The 21,837-nt window shown below is 42.4% G+C and overlaps 1 protein-coding gene across 9 annotated transcripts in view; it reads left to right on the plus strand.

Moving 5' to 3' along the window:
- Positions 1 to 8,459: 8,459 nt before the first annotated feature.
- The window catches only part of EFR3A (EFR3 homolog A), a 101,250-nt gene continuing 87,872 nt past the window's right edge, over positions 8,460 to 21,837 (plus strand). For 2 of the 9 annotated variants that reach the window (XM_039464555.2, XM_039464554.2), the window contains exon 1: positions 8,460 to 8,689. Coding sequence is in view for 1 of the 9 variants with exons in the window: in XM_039464554.2 (XP_039320488.1) it covers positions 8,680 to 8,689 (10 nt within the window). In the remaining 8 variants the exon portion in view is untranslated. Of the gene's footprint in view, positions 8,690 to 8,801; positions 8,962 to 9,015; positions 9,565 to 10,284; positions 10,798 to 14,404; positions 16,255 to 16,308; positions 21,821 to 21,837 lie in introns of those variants that run through there. The other 7 variants (XM_010344234.3, XM_010344232.3, XM_074387145.1 and 4 more) reach the window with 6 other exon arrangements.

A 21,837-nucleotide genomic window follows, 5' to 3' on the forward strand; every position in this document is an offset into this window, starting at 1 on the left:
GCCTTTAAAAGGAGACTCAGTACAAAGCCTACTGGCATTTTTTAAGAAATTAGAAACAGATGGAAAGTATGATTCTTCCTCTGGAGGGTTTGACATTCTTTCTGCAAAACAGATTGGAAAAGAGACAATAATTGCCTCTAAATCCACCCAGTGTAAGTATGCATCTCCTTTTGCACCTTCTAATTTGCTCTTCAGATGACTTTGCATACTGTCTGTGGTGCAGATCTTGGGTCTGTGAACAGACAGGCCTGAGTTCAAATTCCTGGTTCATGACCAATTCATGTGACTTTGGGGAAACTAATTTCTCCATGCTTCAGTTTCCTCATGCTAAAACAAAGGGTATATTTATGCTTATCCATTCAGAGTTTTGTAAGGATTATGTCAGAAAATGTACTTATGGTACTTAGCGTGATAGTTGGCACATACAAACAGCTTGATAAATTATACCACCCATGATTACTTTTATACACCAGTAATTATTAGCGATAGGTATAGTAAAAACTAGTAATAGTAATTAGGGGATACATAAGTAACCACTCCCAAACTTAGTGGCTTAAAGTAACAGCAATATCTCAGCTCATGCTCCTGTGTGTTGACAATTTGAGCTGGTCTCAGGCGGATAGTGCTTATGTGGGTTTTGGCTAGGCTGAGTTTTGAATCTTCGTTTAGCTGGGAGACCAGCAGGGGTTGGCTGATATATGGTGGCCTCTCTTCTGTTTATGTTTCCCACTCTTCCTCCAATATTTATTAAATAAAATATTCCATGTACAGGAGATAGAGCAGTAAATAAGATTTGATTCCCATTGTCATAAAAGGCTTGTAAAAGATCTCACTGCCTGGAATGCGACCATATTTAAGAGTTGTTTTTTTTTTCCTTTCCTTTTTGCAGCTCCCCTACACTCTGTGTTAAATGCTAAAGCTAGCTAACATTTTAGTAAATAACAATGAGAGCTAATGCTTTCCTCTAATTGTTTAAAATGATAGTGTTTCTAAGGAAGGGTTTCCAGCTGCTTTGTCTGATTTAATCAAGAACTCTTAACCTGATTATCTCAAGATTTTGCTCCCTTTCTATTTGCAATTCTCTTTATAAAGCAGAGATGACTGAGACGTTTGGCTCATGGCGTGATGTGAGTGTCTGTCTTGCACAGTGTTCTAGTTGGTGCAGAAAAGGTTCGGTAATGATCTTCTGGATTAGAGGTTGTTAAAAGGTAAACTGGCTAGGCCTGGTAGCTCATGTCTGTAATCCCAGTACTTTGGGAGGCCAAGGTGGGCAGATCACCTGGGGTCAGGAGCTCGAGACCAGCCTGAACAACATGGTGAAACCCTGTCTCTACTAAAAATACAAAATTAGCTAGGCATGGTGGTACATGCCTATAACCCCAGCTAATTGGGAGGTTGAGGCAGGATAATTGCTTGAACCTGGGAGAAGGAGGTTTCAGGGAGCCAAGATTGCACCATTGTGCTCCAGTCTGGGCAATAAGAGTGAAACTTCATCTCAAAAAAAAAAAGTAAACTGAGGCGTAATAAAAATTTTAAAGAGTTTATTTGCACAAACAGCAATGCCTGAATAGGGCAGCTCGGAAACGACTTCTGAGGGAATGCCAGGGGAAGGCTTCTATAGAATAGACAGAGAAGTAAAGCAAAGCAAATATTTGATTGGTTATAATTATATAGTCGTCATACTTGGTTTATTCTGTTAGAAAGTTCCTATTTATATGCATTTGTTGGTAACTTCTGAATGGTTGAGCTTAAGTTCTGTTTTTCTTTAATTTCAACATTTTCAATAAATAGCTCAAGTTAAGTATTGCTTATGTTTGCAAATCAAGGAAGGCTTAGTTCACTTACTAGGCCTAACTGGTTTTATCTGCTGAGGGATTCTTTAGACCTGGTCTGCATCTTAATTTACTTTAGCAAGACTTATCCTTTTCATATGTTTTCATAAGTGTTTTCAATTCCTTTGGGGGGAAAAGCAGAATTCAAACTGAGGTTTTCTAAGTCTAAAGGCTGTGTTTTTCTTTTATGCCTCATAAGAACTGGAAAGCCCTCAGTTACAATTAATCAATGGCAAAATGAAATGGAATGAAATGAAACAGAAAGGGCATATTATTGATCTATTGTGAGAAAGAAAAACTAAGCAATGAGAACATCCAATTGCATCATTATGACTTTTTTGGAATAAGCTTTTAGGAGGAGTAAATGTATAGCCTGATTAGTTATTTCCTATAAACTGTAAATTGGCTGGCAATTACCTTTGAAGCACTAAAATGCATGATAATTAAAAATGAATTATCTCAGTGTAGGATTTAGAAATTGGAACAAATACTGGACTAAACTGGAAACAGAGCTATTTTGGACAATTTGAGCTAAAAGCTGATGCTCTAATAGGATGTCAACAATGACCTTTCTAATATTACTTTGATCTCTTACTTTCTGAGAAGGAATAAAAGAAGGGACAAAGAACTATTTTAATGGCATGTATTCTGAAAATGTGCCAGAAAACATAAAAAAAGAAAGTACTCTCCTATTTAAGTGCTAGTGAATGTCTTTCTTGATTTCAACTCAACATTGGCTTTTGAAGAGTTTAAACAAAATAAACAGGTACTATTAGTGATGATTAATATATAGGTCATGAGGTAACAAATATTCCAGTCCTGACTCTTGTCCTTATAAATAAGGACAAGTTAATGTCCATATTACCTTGGTTCTTTACCCCACCTGGACATGCAGGCCTCAGAAGCCCTTCTTAGAATCCACCCCACTTATTGAGAATCCCCGCTACCTGCTATGTACCACAAAAAGCACTACGGCCCTTCAGAGACAGGATGGAGATATGCAAATTAGCTCTGGGATCTTGAAAGAGGCACCTAAAAGCCAGCTTAGAGGTCTTGGAAGGTCTTTTTGGACTTAGTGACATGTGAAAATAATTTGTTCCTTTTTGTTTTTTAAGTCAGTTGCAAAGACTGCAGCAATCGCACACCTTATTCATTGTACACATTCTGTTCAAAGCCCTTTTTTTTGTTTTTTCTTCCCCATATTTCCCTATTCTCACTCCCTTTCCCCTCATCTGCTTATATGTAATTGTTAAAATCCATGTTTTCTGGCTGAGCATAGTGGCTAATGCCTGTAATACCAGCACTTTGGGAGGCCTAGGCAGGCAGATTATGAGGTCAGGAGTTCAAGACCAGCCTGGCCAACATGGTGAAATCCCATCTCTACTAAAAAAAAAAAATACAAAAATTAGCTGGGTGTGGTGGCCGGAGCCTGTAATCTTAGCTACTTGGAAGTTTGAGGTAGCAGACTCGCTTGAACCTGGGAGGGAGAGGTTGCAGTGAGCCAAGATTGTGCCATTGCACTCCAGCCTGGGTGACAAGAGCAAGACCCCATGTCAAAAAAAAAAAAAAACATGTTTTCTATGTACATTTTTTTTTAATTGACGCAAATACTGTGATATAAATACTGATGCTTCTTAATTCTGCATTTTTTTTTTTTTTGAGATGGAATTTCACGCTTGTCGCCCAGGCTGGAGTGCAGTGGCGTGGTCTTGGCTCACTGCAACTTCCACCTCCCGGGTTCAAGTGATTCTCCTGCCGCCTCCCAAGTAGCTGGGATTACAGGCACCCACCACCACACCCAGCTAATTTTTGTAATGTCAGTAAAGACAGAGCTTCACCATGTTGGCCAGGCAGGTTTTGAACTCCTGAGCTCAAGTAATCTGCTTGCCTCGGCCTCCCAAAGTGCTGGGATTACTGGCATGGGCCACCGCACCTGGCCAGTTCTGCATTTTTAAGATCAAGCCCTGTTGCTGATGTGCACCCACAGTACATATGAATCTACCACGTTCTGCAAGTGACAAACACCTAGGTGGCCTCCAACTCCCCATTACCATGAACAACACTTCAGTGAATCTTTTTATGCATGTTCCTTATGGACCCTGGTGAGAAATGTTCCAGGATGTATACCCAGAAGATGATCTCCAGGTCATAGGGCATACTTACTTACACTAAACACTCACAGGGAGTTTGGAAGTTAGCTAGAAGAGGGGAGAGGAAAGTCCACTCTAGCAGGGCAAAGAGCGTGGGCAAATGAATGGAAGAGCGCTACAGCAGAGAGGTTTCTGAGAATTATACACTCATTAGGGCCAGGGAAAGCAGAGCATAAGTTGTCATGTGGGGGAACGGAAGAGCTCTCAATGTCAGGCCTTGAAATGCTTCCTGTGCTAAGCTAAGGGGTTTGAATTGTAGATTGAACATTCTACTGAGCCATAGACAAGTGTTAGCAGGTGAGAGGTCATAGTCATTTGCATTTCTATAAAGGAATACCCTGAGGCTGGGAAATTTGTAAAGAAAAGATCTTTATTTGGGCCACAGTTCTGCAGACCGTGTAAGAAGCAAGGTGCCAGTGTCTCCTTCTAGCTAGGGCTTCAGGGAGTTTCTACTCGTGGTGGAGGTGGGTGGGAAGCAGGCATCACGATGTGAGAGAGGGGAAGAAGGTGCCAGAAATTTTTTAGCAATCAGTGCAGGAACTAACAGAGAACTTATTCATTACCTTGAGGAAGGCACCAAATTGTCTATAAGGGATCCATCCCCCATCTCCCAAACATGTTTCACCTAGGTCCCATCTCCGATTCGGGGGATCGAATTTCAATATGAGATTTGGAGGGAACAAACATCCAGACCATATCAGAGGTATCATTAGATTTGCATGTTAGAAAGGGCACTCTGCCTGCCCTGCACCCTCGCAAAAGCATCACCTCCAACACCGAGCTCAAACACGAAAGTGGCTCAAACATCAAGGCGGTGCGTCCTCTCTTAAAGGGATCTGGTGGCTGGTCTCCATGTCTACCATACACAGTGTGCAGGACAAGAGCTGGGCAGTGTGGGCATCAAGGAGATGGCTACATCCCAGTTCCTGCCAGCCCAGATTGGGCTCTAAGAGAGGAGCACTGACACAGAGGGGATAGACAGGGGAAGGGTGTTAGTAAAAAGGGACAGAAGGAGTGGGCCTGGAGGGGCTAACCCTCCTAGACCAAGTACCAAAGATGATGGCAGACTCACTGATCTCAGAAGTAGGAGGTGGGGGCCAGGCGTGGTGGCTCACACCTGTAATCCCAGCACTTTGGGAGGCCAAGGCAGGCAGATCACTTGAGGCCAGGAGTTTGAGACCAGAGACATGGCAAAACCCCGTCTCTACTAAAAATACAAAAAATTAGCCAGGCGTGGTGGCATGCACCTGTCGTTCCAGTTGCTTGGGACACTGAGGTGGGAGAACTGTTTGAACCTAGGAGGCACAGGCTGCAGTGAGCTGAGATTGCACCACTGCACTCCAGCCTGGGCAACACAGTGAGACTGTGTCTCAAAAAAACAAAAAAGAAGTGGGGGCTGACTAGGGGGATACACAGGCAGAACTCTGACCCAGACGATAGGATAGAGAGGGGTAGGGGTATGGTAACATTGCTACCTAAATCCTATGTGCACAAACTAGGAAAAAAAAAAGGTCGGTACTGTATATATAATTGAAACATGATGACACCATTATTTCTGACATTCAGTTGTCCTTCCTCAGAATCTTTGGCTGCTGATTTTATTTCTGGCAACAATACAAAACCAAACGACCAAGAGGATTAAAAAAGAAAAAAAAAACAAAACCGTATGTGCAAGACAACTCCAGGGCCTTTGGGATCTGCATCTTTTTCAAGGTAATGTAAGCAGGGATGTGTGTCCTTTTGGAGTCGTGTCTTCCCTTGGCTCCTGGGGCACTGTACCCTCTAGATCTCGTCTCTCTGTGTGCCTTCACTGGCTCCACATCCTCCCTCAAAGGGCTCTCTCTGACACCCAGCTTCAGCTCCTGTCCCAGGGCCAAAGATTTCCAAATCTCCCACCCTGCGATCCCTCAGCCCACCCTCATCATGGCTTGCCCAGCTGCCTTCAGATTTATTCACTCAAATGTCTCCCTCTGATGTCACCTCAAGCTCAATATGTCAAGGAGAAACTCATACTTTCTTCACATCCCTTCCCTAAAACAGCATTTCTTCCTGACTCGTCTACTGCTCTCCAGCACCACCACTTTCCTTGTTCCAACCTTGGAGTTACATAACTAACAGATGCCTCTCTATTGCTCCCAAGTCAGCAGCCAACAAATCCCAGGGATTCTTTTTCTACAGTAAGATTTGGCTCTTTCTTTTTCCACTGCCACCAGCAAGACTAACCACCTAACATTCTCTTCTGTATTGAAGCCCTCCAATTTGGCTGCCTACCTCCACCGTTTCTCTAACACACCATTCCCCCTGCAGAGCCGTGCTTCTGATAATTTAATGCTACTGTTATGCTTTTTAAAAAAATCACAGAGCAGTTTCTTAAAAGGCATTCCAAGGTTGAATGTAAAGTTGTTTATTAGCTAGTTTTATTTATTATAGTTTTTGTTTTTGTACTGTTGAATAAAATACTTTATTTATATAGTTATGACTTAATATGCTCTGGCCCCCAACTATGTGCCAGGCAAGGCTACATAAATATGAACAGAATATGGCTTTTGCCAATTTCTGAAAAGCATATAGGCCATGGTAAAACACAAGCACTCATCACAGTTTATTTAGGATGCAGTGGAGAAAGAGCTGTAGCAGAGAGGAATCAAGATAATGCCAAAGTCTTGGGGAGAAAACTCGGAGCAGGAAAGATTTTATAGATGATAAAATATGCAACAGTGCATTGAAACATGAGTGAATGTTGGCCAAGCACTTGGTAGTTTGGTCTTTACTGTTAGCAAGGGACAGTTTCTGTCTCTCTCTCTCTCTTTTTTTTTTTTTTTTTTGGAGACAGTCTTGCTCTGTTGCCCAGGCTGGAGTGCAGTGGTGCGATCTCGGCTCACTGCAACCTCGATCTCCCGGGTTCAAGAGATTCTCCTGCCTCAGCTTCCCAAGTAGCCGAGTAAGATGACAGGCATGAGCCACCATGCCTGGCTACTATTTGTATTGTTAGTAGAGACAGGTTTCACGGTGTTGGCCAGTCTGATCTCGCACTGCTGACCTCAGGTGATCCACCCTCCGCCCGCCTGGGCCTCCCAAAGTGTTAGGATTACAGGCGTGAGCCACCATGCCCGGCTGGACAGTCTCTTTTATAGGTAGAGTACACACTCTCCTCTTCCCGGAGGCTATGACTCAATCTAAATTACCCTCCGCCCTCTCTCTAGCCTCTTTCAGTCTCCCTAGGTCTTTGCTAATTCAAATTCTGCTTTCTTCCAAGTCCACCTCGAGTCAAGACTAATTTCTCCTCAGCGCTTCCTGGCTCTGATCTTCATCTTCTCCACCCAGTACTGCACAGTATCCTTTTTTTTTTTTTTTTTGAGACAGAGTTTCGCTCTTGTTAACCAGGCTGGAGTGCAATGGCGCGATCTCTGCTCACCGCAACCTCCGCCTCCTGGGCTCAGGCAATTCTCCTGCCTCAGCCTCCTAAGTAGCTGGGATTACAGGCACGCGCCACCACGCCAAGCTAGTTTTTTTGTATTTTTAGTAGAGACGGGGTTTCACATGTTGACCAGGATGGTCTCGATCTCTTGACCTCGTGATCCACCCGCCTCGGCTTCCCAAAGTGCTGGGATTACAGGCTTGAGCCACCGCACCTGGCCCATAATATCCTTTCTTAATCAGAAAGTTAGCACTACCTTTAATGACAAAGGTTCTCAAAATTAAAACTGTATTTAAATCATCTGCATATGTGTTCGTAGGTTTGGCTCAGCACGTAGGAATCTGCTTTTCAACAGATCCCCAGGGGATCCAGGCACAAAGGATCCTGGACCACCCTGACCCACTTTGAGGAACCCTGTGTTAGATCTGTGCGGTTGGCTTTTATTTCTCCATCGGGGCTGCCCGCAGCCCACCGCGCCTAGCAAAGTGTCCGTGCGCTGCTCAGCGTCTGGCTCCCGGTGTCTGCTCAGCTCGGTGACTATTAGATACTTCAATATTTGATGACTCCCAGAGTCAAGAAGAGTAGCTCCGCCAAGTGCACAGAGCTGCCCTCTCCAGAGGAGACTAACTCCTGAGGGCTAAGGTCGCTCTGAAAGTCACCAGAAGAACAGAAGGAAATTACATCTTCTGTCCTCTCAAAAAATGAGCAGTCATCACCCCAAATGACCTTAGTGCGTCTCAAATAAACCACGCTTTCAGATTAGGCAAAACGCACTGCAAGTTAAACCGACTGCGAAAGAACAAGCCCACAGATACTCCGTGCGTTCAAAGCCAACATCCTCACAAACGCAAAGTGATGCGCCCCAAACACAGATCAAGGAAAACGAATGACACGCAGGTCTCCAGGCTCTGAAAACACAAGGCGCCCGAAGCTGTCCTCCACGTGGCTGTCCCCAGCCACCCACTCCCCCCGCGCGGCAAGCGGTCCGGGGCCAGGCCCGGCCGTCCGCGGGGGCGGGGCCAGGACGCCGGCGGCGCGCTGACGTCACGGGCGTGCGTCGTCCGTCGCGCCGGCCGGCGGGAGGCGGGCTGGCGGCGGTAGCGGTCGCCCGCTGGGTTGCGTGACCGCGGGGTCTGCGTCCGCTCCCTCCGCCCTCCGCCCTCCGCCCTTCGCCTCGCCCGGGCCTCCGCAGCCCGGCAACGGCCGTCATGGTGCCGTCGGCACACCTTGCGCGGCCCCGCTGAGCCTCCGTGCGGCGGCGAGCGCGGTCGAGGTCGCCATGCCTACCCGTGAGTGGCTGGCCGAGGGCCGGGCCGGGCCGGGGGCGTTGGGAGGCGGCGGCCGGCTCTGCGCGCTTGGGGGCCGGGTCGTCCTCCCGGGGCGGCTGGGGAGGCCGGGCCGCGCTGAGCAGAGCCAGGAAGTGCCTGCGAGCGGCGGAGTTAGTTTCGTTTCGGCTTAGCCTTCCGGGGATGGCGTGAGCCCGTTGCACGGATGGGGAAACTGAGGCCCGAACGTGAAGGGAACGGCTGGGACGCGCTGTGAGGAGGCGGCAGAGCCAGTGGTAACCCAGACCCGTGGGATTTCAAAGTTAAAGCCCTTTTCCCAGCCCGCCACACGGCTTCGTGGGACTTTATGCAAATACTGAAAATGACTGCCGGGCGCCTGTCAGCCCCTTCCCACCTCGGGGCCCCGAGCCCCTGCCCGCGGCCCCCAGACCCGCGACAGCCTAACTCGGCGTCCGTTTCGCGGCCCGGGCGGCTGAAGTCGGGAGCTTGTTAGGCAGAGGCGCCTCGAGAGTGGCTTTTGGACCACACTTTGGATTCACCCGGGCGGATGGTTAAAAATGCCGGCTTGGGGGTCCCTCTCTAGCCCCATGGGATTAGAGTCTGGAGGTTGGGCCCCGGCGTCTGCATGTCTGATTAGCATTCCTGGGGTTACCAAGGGACCTCAAAGTTTAAAAGTCACTCGATGTTGGAGGATTTTTAGACAGATGAGATACAAATACTACTAATGACCTATTTTAAAGTGACCCAGATAATCGCAATGTGACTTTATACCCACTGGTCTGTATGGATACATGCAAATAGGGAAGCTCCTGATCCTGGGTAGAGAGGATGCAGCTTGGCGTTGATTTGAGAATTCTTTTCAAGTAGGACTCTTTTGAGTAAGTATTCAATGCCATAGAGTTTTTACACACTCGTGAATATATTTCCTAGAATTCATAACTACTTCTATTTGTCCTTATTTTTGTAGCCATATAGGACACTGAATTTTCAGGTCAGCCTCAAACGCACGTTTTGTCTAGTGATGGGAAAAAGTTATTTCTCTAGAAAGATTGATTTTTTTTTTATATTTAAGGATATTAAATTTAAATCGATATTAAAGATATTTAAATATCTTCTTAAGGATTTAGTGATTTTCCTGTGGCATAACTTTAAATAGTCCTGATATAGAGATTACTTTTAACTCCTTATACGTGTGTGGGTACTATGGATTTTGTTTTCTTTACACACTACTGTGTGTCCTTAACTCATGCTCTTGGACTTCGTATCCAGTAAATATGTCCAGTTTATATTTCTGTTTTATTACTTTTGGCTGGAGGAATATTATTTACAGTCATCTTCATTGTTATTATTGCCAGTTTGTTACTTCTTTTTTTTTTTTTTTTGAGACGGAGTTTCACTCTTGTTACCCAGGCTGGAGTGCAGTGCCGCGATCTTGGCTCACCGCAACCTCCGCCTCCTGGGTTTAGGCAATTCTCCTGCCTCAGCCTCCTGAGTAGCTGGGATTACAGGCACGCGCCACCATGCCCAGCTAATTTTTTGTATTTTTAGTAGAGACGGGGTTTCACCATGTTGACCAGGATGGTCTCGATCTCTTGACCTCGTGATCCACCCGCCTCGGCCTCCCAAAGTGCTGGGATTACAGGCTTGAGCCACCGCGCCCAGCCTGCTAGTTTGTTACTTCTAAATTCATGCTCACGTTTTCAGTGAATATTTCGGATTGGCACTATGTTAATCTTTTATTTTCTGAGAAAGCAAAGGGGAGGAAGTAAGCACCTATTCTTGAAAGTTGAGGCTTCAAGTGGAATTTATTGGTAGCATGCCCAAATTACAATCCTATGAAATAAAATGTTTAATTCTGTTCTAGGGTTATCTAGCTTCACAGAGTGGATATAATAAACTTTCTTCTTTTCAGATTTTTAGTTTACTCTGCAAAATGATTTTAGGATGGGCCATGGTGGAGTTTGCATAGTGAAAATACAGATTTCACTACCTGACTGGAAGACAATGAAATGTTTATGTGTCATTTTTAATATTTGTCATGGTAATAGCTGTCATTTTTTTAATGACTGAATAAATGTGTGCTGTGGATTGATTGGGGGTACCAGTGTGAGGTGAGTAGTGTTCATATTTGCCTTTTCTCTCCTTTGGCGGTCACAGCTGCCAAAATTGCTGGGATAGTGCAGTGGACAATAATATTTCTTTGAAATTCTATTTGTCAAATATTTATCCAACACAGAGATGGCAAAATTCTCACTCTCCTTAGGAGTTTAGGAGGAAATTCACGGCTTTTAGGAAGAAAACTGCTCAAATAAGCTGTTTCTGTTGGGTGGGTTGTTTGTTTTAATGTTAAGTGGTTGAGAGGCTCAGTGATAAGTTAATCTGTTTGAGTTTTAATTAAAATCAAAGGTTTGGAGGTGATCACTGTGGTCTTTCAGACTCTGCAATTCTGAGAGCAACCCTGTAAGTCACAGAATTATTCTACTCTTGCTATTTTGTTGCTTATTTGGAATATTGGTACTCAGTAACTGAAACTGTTGTTAATAAGTAGAATCCAGTGGAGCATGCAATAACCCCACTGGCTAAGCAATGATATATCTCATGAATATTAATAACTACTTCACTGGAATTATTTTGGAGATCCATAGACTCTTTGAGAAAGCAATCACCTGGAAGGCTGCCTGACAGGAAACTGCGAGGACACGGGAACGATTTTGTGGTCCTCTTACAAGCCTGTAGTCTGAAACAGTCCTTGGGCACAGATTTCAAGACTATGTCACCAAATGAGTGAACCTATAATTTGACACATCATTTTTCTAGAGGCCTTTATTTCATTCTTCATTCAAAGGATCATTAAGAAGCATTTCATTTTAAAAGATTTTCAAACTCTGAATCAGAATTTGAGTTGGAAGGACTGTTAAAGCTTCTTAATCATTTTAGTTTGTGTATATTGAGAAGCTGAGCCTTCTGTGAGTTTCCATGGAATAAAACCACGACTTGAACAGAGAACTGGCCCTTGTAATCAGTAATCGCAGTGAGCAGAGTAACATTCATTTTTTTCTAGCACTAAATCAAAAATAGTTTAGTTACATTTTTTTTTTCCCCTTCAGTTACATTAAGACAAATGTAAGTTTGGTCAACATTTAAATCGTTCTGTGAACTTACAAGAATGCTCTATCTTGTCACAGAAATCTTTGGAAGAACTGTGGATTACACTGGTGTGCTAAGTAGATTCCTATTTATATAGCCACAAACTTAAACTTTTAGTAAACTTGTTATGTGAAAGTGGCTCCTGAGTTCATAGATAACTTGCCTCAAAGCAGGTACAATAAAATGTGCTCTTTTATTTTATATGAGAAGTTATTCTATACTTGCTAGGGATAACCCAAATTCTCAAACATTGTTTGCTATTAAACTATACTTGCATTAATTATGTGTGGTTAATGCTTTCTTTTCTCATTTAGTTACTGACATTGACGTCTAGGCAGATTTCTGAGGCTGTAGTAATAATATGGTTACTCCATGTTTGTTTTTCTTGATGAGGCTAATTTCATTTAACTTGTTTTTTAATTCAGTCTTATGAAAGAAGTGCAGAATGAATAGTAAAAGAGCAGTACTGACTGAAGTGTTTTCCTTTCCGAGACACATTACATCCAAACTTGACCTACCTGCTTTCCTGTTACTGGATTATTAGCCTTTTGTATTCATTCATATTCGCATCATTTCTCTTCCTTTTTCCCTTCTTCCTTGCTTTCCTCATTGTCCCCTTGCTTCCTTCCCACCCCGCAATCTCCTTCCTTCCTTGCCTTCCTCCTTTCTTCTACCTACCATCTAGGTGTCCTGCCAGAGTTGTAGCTGATGAATTTTCTTTTTTTCAGTGTTGGCTTGACACTGCCCTTTGCTGCCCAGCTCTAATCTTTCGGTGTGTCCCCACTTAGGGGTTGGGGGGACATGGGGCTGCATTAAAGATTGTGTAGGTGGTAGGAGACAATGCTGGAGAAAGGGAAAGCCAGAATTTGAGGGTTTATGTGCTCTTACAATCACAGTTACAGTGGCTATTTTATAGGCTTAGTAGCAGTTTCCAACTTATTGATTACTTTATGAAGACTTACAGTTTTCTATTAGTAATAGGAATTAATTATTGAATGCCGATTGTGAACTAGGCAATATACTTTGTGCTTTACCTGAACTATTTTATTTAGCTCTTCCACTTTGAAGGAGGCCCTGTTTGACCTGTTTTAGAGGATAGCGAGTTTGAAGTTCAGAAAAGTTACATTCCTAATGACAGTAAGTGGTAGAGCTGGGATTGGAACTAGATGGGCCTGATCTCTGACTCCCAGCACTTTTTTCATAGTCTAGTGCTCTGAGCTAGGCAGGAGTTGAATGGAATCCCATCAGTTTAACACCGTCACTTTTGATTAACACCGTGGCTGGTTACATAGTAGGTGCTTGGTAAATGTTTAATAAATAGATAATTGAATGTTTAAAAAATTTTTAAATTGATACATAATATTTTCACATATTTTTGGAGTAGGGTACATGTGAGATTTTGTTAAATTCATACAACATATAATAATCAGGTCAGGGTATTTAGGGTATCCATCACTTCCAGTGTTTATCATTTCTTTGTGTTGGGGACATTTCAAGTCCTCTAGCTACTTTGAAATATACAGTACCTTGTTAATTATAATCATCCTACTCTGTTATCAGTCACTAGAACTTATTTCTTCTATGTTTTTACCTATTAACCGGCCTCTCTTTATCTTCCATGTTCCTCCTCACCCTCCCACCCTTCTGGCTTGTATGTAGAATGGATTGAATAGTAACTGGAGTCGGATAAGTCATTCTTTGGATACCATAACCGGAACTATTTTTTTTCATACAGATAGTGTCTTAAAAGTTTTATAATTTGGCCAGGAGTGGTAGCTCACACCTGTGATCTCAGCACTTTGGGAGGCCAAAGTGACAGGATCACTTGTGGCCAACAGTTCTAGACCAGCCTGGGCAACGTAGACTCCATTTCTACAAAAAAATTAAAAATTAGCCAGGTATGGTGGTGCATGTCCGTAGTCCTGGCTATTTGAAGGCTGAGGCATGTGAATGGTTTGAATCCAGGAGGCTGAGGCTGCAGTGAGCTGTGGTCTCACCACTATATTCCAGCCTGAGCAACAGAGTAAGACCCTGTGTCTAAAAAGGAAGAAGGGAAAATATATATATATATATATATATATATATATAGTTTATGACTGGGTTCTTTGCAGGCCTGTCTGTACCATATTTGAGGTCTGAGACAAGAATACAAATGGAGGTCTTCAAATCATAGTCTAAATCAGGGGTTTTCAGTCTTTACACTTTTGATGTCTGGGACAGGTTAGGGGTGACGGGCTGTATTATGCATTTTAGGACATTAACAGCATCCTTGGCTTCTACCAACTGGAAGCCAGGAGTAATCCTCCTCCCCAAGCTTGTGACAACTAAAAGTGTCTTTAGACATTGCCAAATGTCCTCTGGGGGACAAAATTGTCCCTGGTTGAAAACGACTGGTCTAAATATTTAAATGTTATAGACCAGGCGTCCCTAAACTTTTTACACAGGGGGCCAGTTCACTGTCCCTCAGACCGTTGGAGGGCCGCCACATACTGTGCTCCTCTCACTGACCACCAATGAAAGAGGTGCCCCTTCCTGAAGTGCGGCGGGCGGGGTGGGGGGCGGATAAATGGCCTCAGGGGGCCGCATGTGGCCCGTGGGCCGTAGTTTGGGGACGCCTGTTACAGACTATACTATGCCCGCAGCCTGGCCTGCTTTCCCATGCAGGGTCCCCAGCCTGCTCCCCAGAGATTGCCTTCTCAGTCCAGACGTTCAAGTAGCCTACAGGCTTGATCCAGTCAGTAGCAGTCTATTGGAGTACACCAGGGTCTTGCCAGACCCTGGCCTGGGATTGACTGTCAGTTTCCTTCAGGGAGTCAAGGTGGGCAGGTTTCCCTCCTTCAGTACTGTACTTTTCCATCTCAGGATTTCTGAACAGCTCTAAGCAACTCCCAGAACTATACTAGCTGAGTAGCTGGACAGATAGAAGGTGGAAGCCCAGCTTTCTGGGGAACTCAGTCTACCTAAACTCTGACATTGGGTGACATGGAATGGGCAACTTGAAGCAAAAACAGCTGCAGCAATCTTTCTCTGGTTTTTTGAGATGGAGTCTCACTCTGTAGCCCAAGCTGGAGTGCAGTGGCGCAATCTCGGCTCACTACCACCTCTGCCTCCCGGGCTCAAGCTATTCTCCTGCCTCAGCCTCCCAAGTAGCTGGGACTACAGGCCTGTGCCACCATGCCTGGCCAGTTTTTTTGTATTTTAGTAGAGACAGGGTTTCACCATGTTGCCCAAGATGTTCTCAAACTTCTGAGCTCAGGTGATCTACCTGCCTCAGACTCTTAAAGTACTGGAATTACAGGCAAGAGCCACTGTGCCCAGCCTTACTCTGGTTTTCTAGGGCAGTGATTTTCAGTTATCACTACGCCATGCACTGTCCTACCCACACATACCCCTGTAAAAGGAGAGAGAGTTCTCTGTGTTTTGCAAGGCAAGGCAGAGGCCCTGTTTTTCCATGGGTCAAATGAAGACACTGATTTTTAAGATAAAACCACATTTTACTAATTGCATGGCTCAACTCTGGTATGGAATGATCCAGTTATCAATTGCAGTGTTTCTGTAGTGGGATGGATTTCAGTGAATGAATCTGATTCTTTGTAAGCAAACAGATTTGCCTATTTGCATATTTATTTTTTGCTCTTTATCTTTAGATATTAGCATGATTCTATTCTATTCTTTTTTTCTTTTCTTTCTTTCTTTCTTTTTTTTTTTTTTTTGAGACGGAGTTTTGCTCTTATTACCCAGGCTGGAGTGCAATGGCGCGATCTCGGCTCACCGCAACCTCCGCCTCCTGGGTTCAGGCAATTCTCCTGCCTCAGCCTCCTGAGTAGCTGGGATTACAGGCACGCGCCACGATTCTATTCTTTATTAAAGAATCACTAAGATACTTTCTCTGTACCTCTGAATCATACAGTGTTTCTGTATGGATACCAGTTTCATTACAGGCTCCCTTTTATATGTCAGGGACCATCTATTCTGGAGGAGTCCCTGTAGGAAGTGAGCACCCCTTCATCCTATAGTGGGAGTAGAGAGGTTTTTATTGGTACCACTGAGGGAAACAGGTCCCACATATTCTCAGAAATAAAGAGGAGGGCACAGAAAATGCCAGTATGTTCCCCAGCTGCTTCAGGGAAGAAAGCATAGACCAGAATATAGGACATGAGCTGTTTGTCTAGGTTAAGGGATCTTCAGTCTTTTTGCTAAATGAATTGAACCCTGTTGAGAATCTGATGAAAGCCATGATTATTCTTCCCCAGGAAAATGCAGGTTATCACCCAAAGTTGCATGTAATTTGAAGTAATTCAAAGGCATACAAAGATGGAAAAATGAAGTGAATCACCACAGTGGCAGTTCTCTGAGTAAAGCATCCTAACTGAGGTTGTGGAAGAATATCATTATTTGCCAAATATGTGATGCTAATTTAAGTATGTCTTTTTTCTACTTTTTTGTCTGTTTTCTCCCTAATCTTTTTAACATTCTTTTTCTTTTTTTTTTTTCTTACCTTTTCTGTTAGCCTAACTGAAATCTTTAAAGTATTATTTGATATATAGATGGATATTCAGTAAGGCTTTTCTAAAATTGGTATCTATGAAGAGAGTTAATTTAAGAATTGCAAGATCACCAGAAGAGGAACTTTAAGAGAGGGAAAAATGAAAGTTTTGGAATTTGAAACTTAAAAGGACGTTTTATCCAATCGTTAAGGGGAAGGTGAAACCAAAGTAGTTTTGGGGTCAAGGGAAAAGTTACCCTTTGCCCTCTGAAGATTCCCTGAAAAATCAACTCACAAAAGGCAGATTAATTGGAGAAAAGGAATACAAATTTATATAACGTATATACACACGGAGCCTTCAGAATGAAAGCCCGAAGATACAGGGGAGAATGCCCATTTTTATGCTTAGGTTCAACAAACTATGGACAGTATATAGAAATCTTGGCCAAAATACGTATGATCTAATGTTAACAGACAGAATGGGGAAACTCAGCAAGGCCCATCTAGAATTTTCTTGGATTCTCTGAGCATGCATTCCCTTCTTCTGGGTATAGGGCAAGACCCTGTCTGGGTTGGAGTCTTGTGACCCACAGTCAAACAAGGTAAGTCAGGTAATTTCTTTATGATCAGTTTTTACACAGAAGGGCTGAGGGAAAGTTAGAGTAATATTTTTTGGTTTTATGACTGGCTTTGGGGAAAAAGAGTTTTGGTTTCTATAACCCACCTTGGGGAAAAAACAATTCTGGTTTCTAAAGCTAGCCTTGGGGGAGAATGGGGCTGAGAGACAGGACGGCAGGAGAAGGTCAGAGAAAAACTTCTGTTTTTGAGACCTTCATTTTAGTGTATGTTTTCTGAGGCCCACAGTAAATTAACTGTGCCATTCAGCTAGGTGATGGTGTGGTGCTAGAACCCAGGTCATCTGATGGGTGGGTGTGCTCACAGCGACATGCATCCTACAACCTGCATGGCACGTGGAAGGGATGAGAGATCAGACAGAACCCACGGCTAACTATATGAAGAAGGATTCAAAATTAATATCAAATAGGAAAAAATTATTATTTATAGCATTTGTACAAATCTGAAAGCAAAATACTATGAATCCTATGTGGTTAGAACACATTTTTGGTCTTTCAGATTACCAAAAGACTTAATAACATGCAGAAGCAGTGAAGTACAGTAGAAAAGGCAAAAGTTTAAATTGGTACAATATTTTTGGAAAGACTTGGCAGTATATTATCAAATACACTAACAATTCTTATACCATTGACTCTGTAAGTTCACTTTTGGGGATCTATCCTTTTTCTTTGTAATTTGTGTTTTCTGTATTTTTTACAGTTAGCATTCTACAGTCGGAATAAGATGCTTAAGATGTTTTTACAGCTTAACATAAGTTTTTCAACGTTTTTGTAATTTTTTTTTTTTAAACTTGAAATGACACATTAAAATACTGCATAGAACTGTTTTTTGTTTAGTCTGTAGAAAAGAACTTCGAGTTACCTACTGATCAAATAGTTTTGACCATACTGGCTTAGGAAAACAGTGCATTAGCTGTCTGATTGCTATCATGTAAAAATCTGTGAAAGACTTTGAGCAATCATTGGTGGATTATGTTGTTCAGAAACAGGACTGGGGCCTTTTTCATCTGACTTATGTATTGTTTTTGAAAGGAGGAGGAGGAAATAATTTCTGCCTTATTAAATGGTGGTTTAAATCATGAAAACCTAAAAGGTTAAGATGAGTCATGATGTGGGGGATCAGTTTATTGGGAACTGACAGATTTTTTTTTTTCTTTGTTGAATGATCCTGTGTTGAGTTGAATACAGTTCTAGGGAAATATGATCACAAAATGAATGTTGGCAGTTTCTCCTGTTATTAACATGTCAGACTTGTCAAAATTCTCTCATCATCTGTATTTGCCAGATTTATTCAGTTCTTGAAATGAGGCAGCTCTCAAGTATATTCTAAAGCAAACAGGAACTAATATTTTATTCTTTCCATGTAGGGTATCATATTTTTTGCATATGTATTTATTGCTCTCTGACTTTAAGTGTTACTAGATAGTGTGATTCTGATTTTTCTGGAAGAAGGAAACACTAGTCAGGTTTTTTTTTTTTAAATTTTGTTTTACTTCTGAATCTAGTGTTTTCCGTATTCTTAAATTGGGCATTAAGCCATTTGCTCTATGGTCTTTAAGAGAAATTCTGTCCTCCTAAATGCTATTTTTGTTTTTATTCTTAGTTGGTGAGTTATTCAGCTGTACTTTTTTATTGTTACTACCTGAACTCCAGGGTATTTCTGCTGCAGTAGTTTACTGGATAATGCTAACTGTTCTTCACATCCCTGCTATTTAATTGGTGTTTTTGAACAGCTGTCTTGGCAGTTAGCTACCAAGGTCCTTGTGCTGTTGTTGCAGTTAGCTTTGAATGAATTTCACTCCTGCTGAGCAGAGTGAAATGTAAGGTTTCCAAGGTTGGCATTGTCAATTCCTGGAATCTCATGAACTTTGCAAAAGGTACTGTGACAAGCTAAAGGAACGGCCCGTTTATAACATCTTAGATTGGTTTTTAAATTTAGTTAAAAATAATTTTACTAGCTTGTTAACCCTATAAGTGGTTGAAGATAATATCTTCTGGGGACATTTAGATGCAATAGAATTTATGTAATTGTGCTTTAGAGGTGGAAATGCTTTATGAACATGTTGTTAGAATCAGCAGGTTATCAGTTCTTGCATTATCATCCCACCATCTGCTGCAGCTGGCTCTAGAAGGATATCTACAGCGGGGAGGACATTCCAGGCAAATGCGTAACACCTAAGATTCTGGTGCACAGTTTCTGTGGCTTCTCCTATTTTCTTAGCTGGGCTGGAGTATGTGAATTTCAGAGGTCCAATTACTTTTCACAACTCAAATTGGAAGCAGACTTAAGTGACTTGTCATGACCCCTTTTCCATTGGTTCCATCGTGCTTCTTTGTGTGGTCTTCCAAAGACGGGGGTATCTGCTCCAGGGACAGTTGTTTCTAATACCTGTACAGAAGCTCCTTCACCTGGCACAGCATCCTCATTGTTGGTTCCTGAAGATTCCATGTTGCTCTTGACCCACATTGATGAATACGGTCAGTGAGGGTGGCACAAGGGAAGCTTGAGCTGCCTTTAGAGCCAAGTTTTCAACGTTTCTTCAATGAAGTATAATTAGGACTGTTGTGTGGGAAGGATGCTGACAAGACTGTGCAGATGGCCCTCTCTACCTGACCAGCTTCAGCTGGAGCAGCTCTATTTTTTTTTCCCTTATATTTTAGGTTCATGGGTACATTTATCGTTAGTTAATAGGTAAAATTGTGTCACAGGGGATTGTTGTAATATTATTGCACCCAGGTACTAAGCCTAGCACCCAATACTTTTTCTGCTCTTCTCCCTTTTTCCACCCTCCACCCTCAAGTAGGCCCCAGTGTCCATTGTTCCCTTTTTTGTGTCCATGAGTTCTCATCATTTGGCTCCCACTTATAAATAAGAACATGGTGTTTGGTTTTCTGTTCCTGTGTTAGTTTGTTAAGGATAATAGCCTCCAGCTCCATTTGTTCCCACAAAAGATATGATCTTGTTCTTTCTTACGACTGAATAGTATTCTGTGGTATATATAGACCACATTTTCTTTATCCAGTCTGTCATTGATAGGTATTTAGGTTGATTCCATGTCTTTACTATTGTGAATAGTGGAGCAGTTCTATTTTTATCTCTCTCTCTCTCTCTCTCTTTTTTTTTTTTTTTTTTTTTTGTGTGTGTGTGTGTGTGACAGTCTTCATTTTGTTTCAGTAAGGGAAATAATGTTGGCTTCTTTTAAAAGGTTTGAGGTTATAGTAATAGACATTAGAATATGCCCTCTGACAAGAATTTAATCAGTTTTGCAGTCAATAGCTCGGGAACCTAGAGGCAGAAATAAAAGCTATTCAGCTGGTAGCGTCTTACCTGTTTTGCTCTCGTGATCTCCAGGATTGGAGATTTTATAATCTCTTCTTGTAGTCATTTCAGTCATAGGTACTGTCAGTATGTTCCTAGAATCACAAATGTTCTTTTAATTTTTCTTGTTTTCCTGTTGGAGTTCTCTTAGAAAATATATTTGGGCTTACATTTGCAAGGCACTGCTGGCTGGAGTATGAAGAGGTGAATAAAGCGGTCCCTAGCTTCAAAGTTTACATTATTTATACAAGGGTATAAATAGCTATCAAGGAGAAAGAAATGGCAAGCACCATGAGAATGGTGCTGTTGGGGGCCCAGGGGAGAGACTGCATCTCTGATTAGAAGAAGAGAACAAGGGGAAGATGCGTGGAAGACAGCTTTCTAAACTTGAGTGCCTTAAAATACGCTACAGAGATAGTGGTCAAAGGAGAAATGCCAGTTTGAGGAAAATGTTTGAGATGAGTCATGCAGGAGGAAATAACCATTAAGCAGTTGAAGTGAGACAGTAGTGCTATGGAGGGTGAAGAATTTAAGGCTGTGTATATGTGCACACACGTGCGTGGTAATTTAGTCTTGTATTGATACATTTATTGAATACCTACTATGTCATTTATTATGCTAGACACTGAGGGGATACATTAGTATCCTCATACAGGACACATGGACACCAGTAGGGATGTCATCCTTGCGTTCATGGAGTTTGGTCTGATGGGGAAGAAAAGGGCTCAGCATGCAGTTACAGTGATGAGATGGGGAGCTTTAGAGGGCCTCTGCTTTCCTTCCATTATTGTTGTATGTGTAGTTTTGGTACAGTGTCTGGACCACGGCACACATTCAGTGTGTGTTTGTAAAGTGAATCAAAGAAATGTAATAGATGTCACTAAGAAAAGAAACACAAGTTGCTATGTAAACATGTAAATTAGGCTGGAGGGAGAGCACTTAGAGATTATTAAAATACAGTAGTCTAAATGATGGGCTTTGAACTTGGATGGTGGTTTTAGTAAGGACTGCAGTGAACGAATCAACACTTGAGGAAATACAATTGATAGCATTAGTTGGATTAAAGGATTGAGGGAGAAAGGGGAGTAAGGATTTACTCAGGTTTCTGGCTTTATCGTATGTGTGAATGTTTCTGGTTTGTATAGGGACTTTTTGAAGGAGGAGCAGTTTGGGGAAATTGAGATGGAAGATGAGTCCATTTTAGGATATGATGAGTGTAGTGCCTTAAGGACATTCAGGTTATGTTTGTAGGAACACTAGTACATAAAATTACCAAAGGATAGGCTGTACAGAGGCTAAAGAAGCTGAGGGCAAACTCTTGAGGAACATGTTCATTTAAGGATGGAGTGAGGCAGAGCAACCAAAGAGGGAGAAGGTGGGTCGTTTTTTTAAACAAATACCATTGCAACAATGTTTGCAGGATAAGAGTTATGCAAGACTCAAATGACTCACACTTATTTTTAGTAGCATTTGAATATTCCAATATAGCAAGAAACAGAAACACCGGACAGTCTCTTACAGTTTGATCTGATACCATGACAATAAAGGTAATTTATGAAACAAT

This window comes from Saimiri boliviensis, chromosome 15 (assembly GCF_048565385.1).
Source record: "Saimiri boliviensis isolate mSaiBol1 chromosome 15, mSaiBol1.pri, whole genome shotgun sequence".
Lineage (NCBI taxonomy): Eukaryota > Metazoa > Chordata > Mammalia > Primates > Cebidae > Saimiri > Saimiri boliviensis.